At 42.7% G+C, this 12,962-nt stretch overlaps 1 protein-coding gene across 1 annotated transcript in view; it reads right to left on the bottom strand.

The window, feature by feature from the left end:
- Nucleotides 1–12,962, bottom strand: part of cap2 (cyclase associated actin cytoskeleton regulatory protein 2) — a 255,092-nt gene that overhangs the window by 19,230 nt on the left and 222,900 nt on the right. The window contains exon 9 of the mRNA XM_041185141.1: nucleotides 4,846–5,021. Within this exon, the coding sequence (XP_041041075.1) occupies nucleotides 4,846–5,021 (176 nt within the window). The remainder of the gene's footprint in view (nucleotides 1–4,845; nucleotides 5,022–12,962) is intronic.

The raw sequence follows: 12,962 nt of genomic DNA, 5'->3' as shown, positions 1-12,962 counted from the left end.
CACAGACTTGTAGAATCTGCATCCTGTGATCACACACTATCTGCATGTTCAAGGAGTGGAAGCCGTTCCTGTTGACGAAGGCACCGGGCTCACCTGCTGGCGCCCTGACGGCCATATGCGTGCAGACGATTGTATCCTGGACGCGGGGGAACCCAGCAATCGCTGTGAAGCCTCTGCGTTGCTCTGTCCGGCTGGCCTCATCCCAGCAGTAGTGGATGCAAGTCAATGCACGGCTGAACAGGGTGTCTGTCACCTGCTTGACATAAGTGTGGACAGCTTACTGGGAGACTCCTGAAAGATCACCCACCGATTCCTGGAAAGAGCCGGAGGCCACTGGCATGGAATGGCACAGATCTCTGGGTCTATCATCTGACAGATGGAGGTGACTGTCTCCCTTGAGAGACGAAGCCTCCTTTGGCACTGCACCTCAGACATATTGAGGTAGCTGCTTCGCCGCCTGTATACCCTGGCAGCAGCACTGCAGCATCTTCTGCGGCCCCTTCTGCCTTGGACTTCCTGTTGGCCCCGCACCCTTTGTGCCTGCGCCTCTCCACTCAAAGGTAGCTCCCCTGGAGGCTGAATGTGGACTCCTGGCCTCCTCCCCCTTCTGGCCCTCCCTTCCTCCTCAGAGGAGGTGCCTCTGGTGGATAGCACAACTCCCATTCCCAGGCTAAGGGAAGGCTTCCTGAAACCAGCAAGGCCCCAGAAATGATCTTTACTGCAGAATCCTGACCTGAAGGCTGTTACTCCTGTCCAAGCAGCTGTGAAGAGTTTTGAAGTATTCCTGTTCACACAGGCAAGTATCAGTAACCTTAATAATTAAATGTCTGACAAATAACACTCGTAACTGCACTCACCCCTCTTATCCTGCCCGTGGATAATGTTTATACAAATGTGGCCCACCCACCTGCCCGTTGCGCCCCTGCGATTTCCTGAAGATCGTATGAGCCCTGAAAAATCCCCAACAATTGCTGCCTCAAGAGCCTTAAGTGGATCATTAATTAATGGCACGCATGCATTGCAGGACATCGCATGCCCGCCCACCTAAATATCGCGATGGCGTGTGGTGACATTGAGACGCTCGCCTGATGTCACCGTGCATCATTTTACGCGTCAGCATGCAGGGCCTGCCCCTGCACACCGACGAGAAAATTCTGGCCCTGCTTTACTAAAAGAAATACAATTAGATCAGGGTTCAAATTTCATGTCACTGCTGTTTAGAGAAGTAATGAATAGATTGGGGATAAAACAGTTTAAGTCAACAACTTACCACCCTGAATCACAAGGGGTTTTTGGAAAGATGGCATCAAACGTTAAAAGCCATGATGAAGGTATATAGTCAGGACTATCCACAAGTTTAGGATAGGGGAATTCCATTCTTGTTATTTGTGGGATGCTCCTAATGCATCAACTGGATTTAGTCCTTTTGAGTTAGTCTATTGTCATGAGGTAAGGGGACCGCTGAAATTGATACATGAGAAATTGGTGGGTCAAAATTCAGAAACTACTCTCCTGAATTATGCATCAAACTTCAGAGAAAGATTGGACACAGCATGTGAGTTAGCTAGGGAACATTTAAAGATATCACAGCAAGTAATGAAAGTGAAGGCAGATAGGAGAGCCACGGCTCGTAGTTCTGTTGCTGGGGAAAAAAGTGTTAGTTTTGTTACCAGTATTGGGTGACTCGTTAAAAGCAAGGTTTAATGGGCCTTACAGGATTGAAAAGAAACTGAGTGAAATAAATTATTTAATACTCCAGATAGAAGAAAAAAGCAGAGGGTGTGTCATGTAATTATGCTTAAAAAGTACTTTGATATGGAAGAGGATCAAAAGGAGGTATCAGTGGTGGTTGATAAGGAGAAAGAAGTAGAAATGAAGGATTCTAAAATTGATTTTCCTCTAATTAATTTGGATAATGAGGGGGTACTTGAAAATTTAATTATAATATTGAGTTATCTTCCAGACAAGTGTCAAAGTGATTTGGAGAAGCTATTGCAGTCATACAAAACTATTTGTGGAAATAAGCTGGGCAGGACAAATTTAGATATACATGATATGAGCACAGAAGGTTCATCTTCAATAAGGCAACATCCCTATAGATTAAGTCCAGCAAAGTTATCACAAGTACAAAAATAAATTGAATTCATGCTTCAAAATGACATAATTGAGTCTAGTTGCAGTAACTGGAGTTCATCTATTGTGATGGTAATGAAACCGGATGGAACACAAGCTGTATGTGGACTATCGAAAGGTGAATGCAGTTATAAAAGCGGATTCCTATCCTATACCGAAGTTGGAAGATTGCATTGAGAAAGTGGGACCATCACAGTTTATCACAAAGATTGACTTGCTGAGAGGATAATGGCAAGTACCGTTACCGGAAAGAGCAAAGGAGATTTTGGCTTTTGTGACACCAGATGGACGATATCAGTTTAAAGTCATGCCATTTGGTATGAAAAATGCACCCACAACATTTCAAAGACTGATAAACAAAGTAATTGCAGGATTGAGCAATTGTGCTGTTTATACTGACGGCTTGATAGTTTTCAGTCAAACGTGGGAGGAACATTTACATCATCTGGAGGAATTATTTAGTCGACTACAAGAAGCTAATTTGGTAATGAACTTGGCTAAAAGTGAATTTGCAAAAGCGCAAGTTACATATCCAGGCCATACCATTGGACATGGTAAAGTGGCTCCGATAGATGTGAAAGTCAAAGCTATTGTGGATTTCCCCATGCCTACAACAAACCGATAAGTTTTGAGATTTCTGGGCATGAGAGGGTCTTACCAGAAATTTGTACCAAATTTTAGCAGTGTGGTTGCTCCATTGACTAAACTATTAAAAAACAAGAAGTTTCAATGGACACAGGAGTGTCAGAAGCCATTTGACAATTTGAAAATTGTATTGACTACGACACCAGGTTTGGCAGTACCCAATTATGCCAAGCAATTTAAGTTGGCCCTTGATGCAAGTAATATAGGCATTGAGGCTGTCCTGCTGCAAGGAAATGAAACTGGAATTGAGAAACTGATAGGGTATTTTTCACGTAAGTGCTATAGAGAAAATATTCAACAATCAAAAAGGGGACTCTGGGTCTGGTGTTAGCATTGCGGCATTTTGAGGTTTATGTTGCAAACAATTCACTGGAAACAATTGTTTATATGGTTCACATTCCTTTAAAATTTCTGGACAGATTTTGAGACCAAAGTGCAAAGCTGTTCAGATGGAGCTTATTATTGCAACCATTTACTCTACAGATTATACATGTGGCTGGACGAGAAGATCTAATTTTAGATGCATTGTCGAAAGGTTAAAGCTCAAAGGGAAATTGGACATTTAAAACCTGGACACTGGACTGAAATGACTTCTGTTGAGATGAAGGATTTATATATATATATTATGTTAATGTATGCATCTGGTAATGTAATTGTGTGAGCATATAGATAGGTCTAGTAAGTAGTGTAAGATGGGTTAAGAAAATTAAGCCGTCTATTAAAATTATGATGCTTCATTTTTTGATAAAGAGGGAAGTGTCATGAAAGTATAATAATTTTCATAACATTTTTCTGATTTATTGTAAAGTAGGTTTATGAAGGTTTGTATTGTTCTGTCTGTATGTGAGTTAATTACATTTTGTAGTCAAGCAGACTGCAAGTTGAAGTTATCAAAAGAAGTAACTCTTTCGAGTACAAACACGTTTCCATCTGTTTCAGATGAAGTTACATTGTTTCATAGTTTGCCATGGTGAGATTTGAACTCTTGATCTTGGGGTTACAAACCCAATACCATAACCACTTGGCTATTTAGGCCAAGCCATCAAAAGAAGTAAGATGCACAAGTGTCTTTAATATGTTAATGAGTAAACATGGTTGTGGTCTTAGCATGTAAGGTGATAGGGAATTTGCATTTTTAGACAGATGATGGGGGATTTGAATTTCAAAGAGGTTAATGAGAATAGTAGCAACATTAAAAGATCTATATTATAAGAAAAGGAAAGTTCCAAAGACATTTGGAAACAATGGAATTTACATATTAAAAAGGGAGAAACATGTATAAAGGAGAATGAGACTGTGTGTCAGGGGAAGGCATTGTAAGATCTAACAGAAGTGTGAGAAGCCTCCAGCATTTGAGCATAAACCTGCTATCTACAGAAACTGGAGAGAGTCATTTCGAATTCCACTGCCTCCTCAGCCCTCATCATCTTCAGGCCATTTGCACAGATCATGTGCCCCACACACACTCTGGGATACCCTCCTTCCCCAGTACAGCTCTCGTCGTGCAGTCTCTTCCCTTGCCTGAAGCCACTTCTCTCCCCTTCCCCAGCAAGCCCTAGCCCTGCAGCCATTGAAAAGCCACCCACATATGGTTGATCTGATAGGTAGGGTCCTGCCTGTGAGCCCCCCTAAAAGTGATGCGGTGCTGTCTGTGAAGCCTGGCGCTGATGTCTGTGAGTGTTGACTGAAGGTAGGCAATTAGATCTTTAAGTTCCGAATGAAGTGCAGCCCGCTAAGTGCACGCCCTTTATATGCCATTGTGAAACACATCAGCGTATTTTCCCACTAACATGGGCAGACGATCCAGCGGTGGTGGGGGATGATTCCGGTGGTCTGACCTTATAAGCCGATGTATTACAATGAGGTTCCCAATGTCAGATGCTAAGAAACAGGGCCCACCATCGGGCTGAGTGGACGATTTTTGGCCTTCTCGCCATATTGTTCGCTCACACCACTGAACATGCCCGATGCACACGGGCACAGGAACTCCTGGTCATTGTAATTTGAGTCTTGGCATTTGTTCCTAATTCCATGGGTATCCAAAATCAATATATTTGTTATATTTACCACTTTCCACTTCTTTCCTTCCAGCTCCAGCGCAGGCGCCCTCGGCTGTTGTGGAGGGGACAAGGGAGACGTAGGACTGGTCATGTGACTCTTTGATGGGGAATTGACAGCTCCACTCCGTGGACGAAGATTTGGATTCTTGTGAGTCTTCTGGTCATCAGGGACATGGCGGAGACCTCGAAAGGGAGAAAGAAAATTATCAATACCTTGCAAAGAAAACTGATCAGTTTAATGAATCAGCAACAGAATCAAAAAGTTGTTAAGTATCAGACATTTATATTTAGCTCACTTATTTAGTTCGATATTAAAGTACCACTGGGGCTCCAGCAGGGATGTCAAGGAGTATTCTCAAAAGATCTCAATAGTTACAAAAGTCAGGACATAATAACACAGCACAAAGAGTACAGAGGAGATTCACAAGAATGATTCTAGGGATGAAAAAGTGGAGCTGTGAGGATAGTTTGGAGTGGTTAGAACTGTTTTACTTGGATAAAAGAAGGCTGAGAGGAGACTTGATAGAGGTATTCAAGATCCTGAAGGATATGGGCAGGGTAGATAGTGAGGAACTGTCCCCGTCCGTGGGAGCATCAAGACCTAGAGAGCACAGATTCAAAATAATTGGCAAAAGGAGTAAAAGTGATGTGAGGAAAAGTTTTTTCACCCAAAAGTTGGTTGGAGTCTGGAACGAACTTCCTGAGAGGGTGGTGGAGGCAGGTTCAATCACGGTATTCAAAAAGGAATTGGATTGCTATCTGAAAAGAAAGAACATGCAACATTATGGGGACAAGGCAGGGGAGTGGAATTCGGTAGAATGCTCCTTCAGAGAGCCAATGTAGACTCAATGGGCCGAATGGCCTCCTTCTGCACTGTACAGATTCTGTAATTCTGTGTTATTCTGTGAATATACAGCACAGAAAGAAGCCATTCAGCCCATCACACCCGTGCTGAATTTTTGTAAGAACTATCCAGTTAGTCACACTTCCCTGCTCTTTCTCCATAGTCTGCATTTTTTTTTACATTTCAAGAATTTATCCAAATTCCTTTTGAAAATTACTGTCGAATCTGTTTCCATAACCCTTTCAGACAGCGCTTTCCAGATTGTAACAACTCACTGCATAAAAATAAATCTAATTTCACCTCTGGTTCATTTGTCAATTATCTTGAATCTACGTCCTCTCGTTACCAATCCTCGCGCCAGTGGAAACAACTTTTCCTTATTTACTCTATTAAAATCCCCTCATAGCTTCGAATACTTCTACTAAATCTCTACTCAATCTTCTCTGCACTAAGGAGAACAATCCCAGCTTCTCTAGTGTGCATATAACTGAAGTCCCTCATTCCTGATCACTGAATATGCTTGAAACAAATGTTAACTTTCTGCAGTTTACCACAGCTATTTTACTGTTGGAATTGGTGACCTGTTTGTTTAGCTAATATTGACACAACAATTTCCTTAGAGCTCAACTAATCTAAACTTTATAGTAAAATCATTCAGAAGTGAGAAATCTTGCACAGGATCAAGAGAAACACACATGCACATGCACATCTCAACTCCAATTCAATCATTTTTTGTACACACACGTCTATAATATTTTTTTTACAAGTTTTAGCCTTGGCTTCCTTGTAGCCATCTCACTTCTGAGTCAGAAGGTCTTGCATTCAAAGGCCACTCAAGGGATTTGAACACTCAATCTTGTGCTGCACTATCTCTGTCTTTCAGGTAAGATGTTAAACAGAGGCCCAGGGTGGACTGACAGGGCAGCAATTTTCCATAATCGGCTGGTGTGCTGGTTTGCCAATATGTTCCCATATTTGGTGGGTAACGTAAAGGCCCCATTAAGGCCACTTGGATACCAATCAGGATTTTCCATTTTGGCATGTGGGCCCCTGCCGAGGCCAAAACACAGCTGGGGGATGGAGGCGACAGACCTGAGGGCCAGCTCTCCATCCTGCAAGGAAACCTCCCCTTTCCTCCACCGTAGCCACAGCTGCAGCCGCTAGCCATCCAATGGAGGGACTTCCTGCCACGATGACAGCCTGGCAGCTGTGGCATCATTGTATATTTACATTTATAAAATGCCTTCAGAGGGTGCTTCCATCACCTCCTATCTACATCGGCAGCTCCCACCTCTGGCACTGGGGCTGCTGACTTTTCAGTGTTGGAGGGTCTCCTGTTATCCCACTTAATTGGCTGCCTCCTCCAAAATCACTTCTGGGGTCCTGCTGCCAGCATTTCCGGGTTTCCAGCCTGAAATTCATCCTGGCGTTGGGATTGGGACCATAGAACGAAAATCCAGTGTCCTGCCTTCCTGACAGATCTTATGGGTCTGTTCAAAAAAAAGCAGGGGAGTTCATTCCAGTGTCCTGGCCAACTCTCCTCCTTCAGTTGCCAGCACCAAAACTGATTATCCTGTCATTATTTCAAAGCTGTTTGTGGGAGCTTGCTGTGTGCAAAAGCTGCCATTATACTTATAAAGCAAATCACTAAACTTAAATCGTAATTAATAGGATGTATTTTGTGGCATCCTAAGGACAAGATACTATGTAAATATAAGTCTGTAATTAAATTATTTGAAGAATGTTTTTGCTTCTCAATTCCTCCAGTTCTGTTCTATTTACCCAGGACCGTCATTGTTCAATGAACCTTCTCTCTATGCTGTGGTATGGATGAAAAGGCAACTTGAACTAGTGGCCATCATTCATGTGAGAGCTTCAACAGTGTTAGTAGCTCATTCAGCCCTAGGAGGCATCATGGCAGAGACTGAAGTTGCTCGTGTCTGATGCACACATGTGTATGCTCACATGTGTACACTCAAACAGTCTCTCACACTCTCAAAGTAGGGTCTGTTGGATAATGATATGTTGAGTTGATCTCTATTTGCCCTTGCTAGTCCAGGGATACTGAAGTCAATTGTAGAAACTTTGCTGCTAGCAAATTTAACTCAACACAGATCAGGGATTTAACCCAGAACATTCTAATTGGCTCAGCTACTCTCTGGATGATCTTTGTGAGATGTTAGCAATTCTGGGCTGAGGAATCTAAAGCAAAGGGGCACAGTCTCAGAAAAAGTAGTTGATCATATGCGACTGAGATGAGGAGAAATTTCTTCACTCAGAGGATTGTGCATCTTTGGGATTTTCTACCCTCAAGATTTGTAGATGTTCCATTGTTGAATATTTTTAAGGCTGAGATGGACAGATGTCTTGTCCCTCAGGGAATCAAGGGATATGGGATGTGGGTGGGAAAGCGAAGTTGAGGCAGAAGATCATCCATGATTATACTTGAATGGCGGGCAGGCTCGATGGGCCATTTGGTCTGCTCCTGCTCTTATTTATTATGTTCTTACATTCATTTCTCTATTAAGTGCCCTGATTATCAATTGAAGCTGTTTTTCTAGTGTTTCAATAAACATAAGGAAATAATTATGACAATTTCTCACACAGGGGCCAGAATTTTACATCCCACGGGTGGGCGTGTGCCTGACCTGAACAGGCGTAAAATCATGTGAGATGAAGTCCAGCGAGCGTCCCGATATAATTGTGCAATATTTCACGCGGTGGACGTGCACAGAAGTCAGAAGAGCGCCCGCCGACAAATAAGCGGGCAATTAAGCTCATTAACGGCCCAAGTGTAAGCAATTTTTTGTAGCCTGTCAAACCTTACAGTTGGCGGATGGGCCAGCCAGCCAGGCGGGCTTTACATTTTTGATGAAACCTCATCCAAGGGCAGGAGGAAATTTTTGTTAGGATCTAAAATAAAAAGAAATATCTGGGGACTGTATTTTTTAAATGAGGTATGCTTTCAGGTGCTTGATTGTGCTGCATGGACATTTTTTGCAGCATTTTTGTGCTTTCTTTTATTTTTTGGAGGTCTGCAGCTTCCTGGGCAGCTGTCTTCCTTCAGGGAGCTCACTGGAAGTGCTCACCAGCACCTGCGGAGACGTCAGCGTCTGCCCTCTTCCCGCCTCCACCGGCAGTGCTGAGTCTTTCTGACCTTTGATTAGCCAGCCAGGGTGAAATTGTGGTCGGGGGGGATGGTTTCCCATCCACGCCCGGGCCCACCGATAGCATGCGCCCAACCAGCGCAAAATTCAGACCATGGTTCTTGATTCATTTTTTAAAAATAGTTCACTGAGAGAATGAACATTCTAAGAATATCCACCACTAACTCTTGCCTCTAGAGGGTGCACACATCTTAAATTGCTGACTGCCAGGAGATAGAAAAGATTCTAAAAGCTGTTCCCAAAAGGTAACAGGCAAGGATTTTCATGATTTTGTGAGTTACCCATAGGAGAGAATAGGGCTGGGTGGGAGCAGGCTCGGGCGGGCACGCAGCCGATTGCTGCCCGCGATCGGCTGCACGCTGCCATTTTATGTGGGCAGGCCAATTAAGGCCCGCCCAGTGTGACGCACACCCGGAAGTGCTGAGTGCTCCCTGTGTGGGTGGGGGGAGATGGGGGAGTCGGGGCCTGCGCTCTTACGCACATGTGTGCAAAAGAGCGCAGAAATCTCCCTGAGGCACGTGAGCTGGGACATGTCTATGAATTTTATTAAAAACTTTTATTAAAGTTGTAAAACTTCATGCAACCTCATCCTGCCCGTGGATGAGGTTCTATGAAAAACGTAAAGGCCACCTAGGCTCTTTGCCTGCCCGCCAGCCTTAAGGTTGGATGGGCAGCCCTGAGGAGCAGTTTAATTAGTTAATTAATGGCCTCAATAGGCCTTTGACAGTTTGGCGGGCGCATAGTGGAGTAGGCTGCACGCCCGCCGAACTGAGGATCAGAATGACATGCGGTGACGTCAGGATGCACCCCCGATGTCACTGCGCGTTGGCGAACGGGGCCAGCCCCTGCTCACCGACCAGAAGATTCAGGACATAAAGTTACAACGTGGAAACAGCCTGTTTCTCAACCAGTCCATTTCAACATTTTCTTCTCCACATAAATATCCTTATCATTTTACCCACCGTATTTCTTATACCTTTCTCATTCACTTTTCCTTTAACCAATTTAATTGCAAATTATTGATACAGTTCTTGCCTCAATCTGAAAGTGGGTTTCACAGCCTCACAACTCACTGTCTAAAGAAGCTTCTCTCTATTTGAAATCTTTAACAGCTGACCTTTTATCTAAAGAAAGCACAACTTTGTGTCACTTGTGATAAATTGTACGGAGCAATAGTTCTAATTCTTTTTAAGTTATACATCAGGAAGGAAGAAGAGGAATCTTGTTCCAGATTTCTCTTTATTGAATGACACCCACACAATGTTCTAGCATATCAGTGGGTACAAGCTTCATCCACTTTTAATTATTTAATTAATAAATTATGAACTTCAGTGATCAAGTTGGTTGGGTAGAACTCTTGCCTCTCACTCAGAAAGTTGCAGGTTTAAGTTGCACAGCTTTTATCACGGTTTGTAAAGCATTTAACTTCGGTGCACTACTGCATTATTAGAGGTGCATTGTTTTTTCACTGAGACAATAAACTGGAGTGTCAATGGTTAGTTGTGAAGGACCATAAAGATCTTGCAGCATTCTTTGAAACAGCTGGGAGTTCTTGCTATATTGGAGCCAATATTCCTCCCGACCAACACCACCAAAAATGCAGATGTGGGGGAAGGAGATGAAAGATCAGAAGGGAGGATCTGTGATAGGATGTAAGGCAGAAGTGATTAAATGACAAAAGGAATGATGATGCAAGGCAAAGAGGAGATGCTAATCCAAGAACAGACAAAAGGTAAGTCTAGAGGAGATGTAAAGGTGAATCACAGAATCACTACCAGTGCTTGCTGTCTGAAAAAATGAGAACAGTGGTTATGATTATTATGTAAATTTCTTAACACATTGTTTTCCAACAATAACAACAACTTGCATTTATATAACATCCTTCAGGTAGTAAAATATCCCATATGCTTCACAGAAGGGTTATCAGATAACATTTAACACTAGTAGGTCTGGCAGCATCTATCAGGGCTATGATCTTTCATCAGGGGTTATTATGATGGGTGACCAAAAGCTTGGTCGAAATGATAGATTTCAAGGAGTATCATAAAGAAGGAAAGAGAAGTAGAGGGATAGAGAAGGTTGGGGGGGGGCGGGGTGGTGGGATTCCAGAGCTTAGGGCCCATGCAGCTACGGCATGGTCACTAATGGTGGGCTGGAGGAAACCAGGGATGTGACAGAAGCCAGAACTTGAGAAATATAGAGTGCTTCAATCACAAGTGGAATAATATATATATTTATCTGTGTGGTACAATCCTTGGATGGTCAATATATTCTTCATTCAGAATTTATTTCCTGTTCAGTTGGGGTGCACAAATCCAATCTGTTCTTTCCCACAATGATATTGTGCTGTACTGCCTTTTAACAGAAAGTTTGAATTGTTGCTAGGGTTTAATTTTGCCACAGTGCCCCCACAATCCTTACAGCAAATTAAAACTTTGGTATTAAGAGGTGGTGTAAATACAGCAATACTTGTATAGGAATACATCAGTCAGCTCAACCATGGTTAGCCTGCATCTCAACTCTATTTTCCTGTGCAGAAAAAAATAAAACTTATGCCTCATTATGTATGCTTGGCTCAACACCCAGACTCTTGAAATGATTATCAGAGTGGGAATTTGTTTTTACAGCTGGAGAACTGTTGAATTTGCTTGATTAACATCTTTATGTGCTTATGTTATTTTTTTCTGCAATCTCTTTTGTCAGTGTCTCAGTGTTTACGCAAGATTAAGAGTTGTGAAGTATTAGAATTTGTTACTGATACTTCAATGGTTTGATTGACAGTTCTGTAGGGTTGAAAGAACAGCATTTTTTTTTTAAATATTTGTGAATGGGTGTATTTTTAAACAGTTCCACACATGCCATTGTTCTGTATGTAGTGTATACTGAGTGAATGGGTATGAAAGGGCCATGAGTTGGTATGGAGGGAATAACTGGCCAATGGGGGTGGGGGCTGGCGGGAGGCATGAGTCGGCATTAGGGGGAATGGAGAGCATGGATGAGTCTTTTTGAATATACCTTTCAAAAGGTTCCTGAATTCAGAGGTGGAAGACTCATGAACCACGAGTCATGGGGAAGCTGGCCCCACCTCCATGAAAACTGCAGGAGGCTAGGAAATGCCTACCCTTGCAATGGAGCTGGTCAGGTCGGAAGGATCCTCTTGTGCATCTTACAACTCCGTGAAAACCCAGGTCTTTGTATCTTCTCTATCAAATCTCTTTAACATTTTAATCATTTTGATCAGATCATTTTTTGATTTTCAACACTCAAGGGAATACAAGCCAAATTTATACAGCTTGTTCTAATAATTTAATCCTCTAAGTATCATTCAGCACTGCTGCCCCTCTGTGACCAACATTAACATGGCCTTTGATAGACAAAAGCCTTCCCATTTAGGTCATTATTGCAGTTTTCTCCACTCATTTGCCTGTAGCTGCACAGCTCGTGGAAAGGATCCATAGGCTGCAAATAGATTTCAATTTGCAACCTTGAAATGACTGCTCATGTGTAGATGCTTTTAAGCAGTAACCTCACATAAAAACAATAATAGAGAAATACAGCCCCTCTCAAGACCAGCATTTATTGCTCATCACAATACAATTGAATAGTTTGGTAGGCCCTTTCAAAGGGCAGTTTAAAGTTAACCACATTTCTGTGGGTATGGAGTCACATGTAGGCCAGACGAGTTAAGGACAGCAGACTACCTTCCCCAACGGACATTAGGGAACCAGCTGGGTTTTTACAGAAGTCCAATAGTTTCAAGGTCATCATTACTGATACTGGCTTTTTCCAAAAATTACATTCCAGATTTATTTAATTAATTGTATTTAAATTTTCTTGCTGCTGTGTTGGGATTTGAGCTAATGTTACCAGATCAGTAGTCCAGTAACATAACCATTGTGCTACTATATCCTTATTACATAACATTGCTAATGTAGAGACAATGGACTGGATTTTGCCAAGATCATTGGGATCCTGATATCGGCCTTAATTCCCAGTCATGAACCCCAAAGTGGCCGTGGCAGGTTGTCGGTCGCGATTTTCCTGGAAGCAGCCAATTACGTAGCTCCTTCTGGGAGCCCTGCCCAATTAAAAATAGGGGGGGCGGACCAAGGA

The sequence above is a fragment of the Carcharodon carcharias genome, chromosome 3 (assembly GCF_017639515.1).
Source record: "Carcharodon carcharias isolate sCarCar2 chromosome 3, sCarCar2.pri, whole genome shotgun sequence".
NCBI classification, from domain to species: domain Eukaryota; kingdom Metazoa; phylum Chordata; class Chondrichthyes; order Lamniformes; family Lamnidae; genus Carcharodon; species Carcharodon carcharias.
Note: the sequence above shows the minus strand (reverse complement) of the source record. Positions and strands in the feature narration are given on the sequence as shown.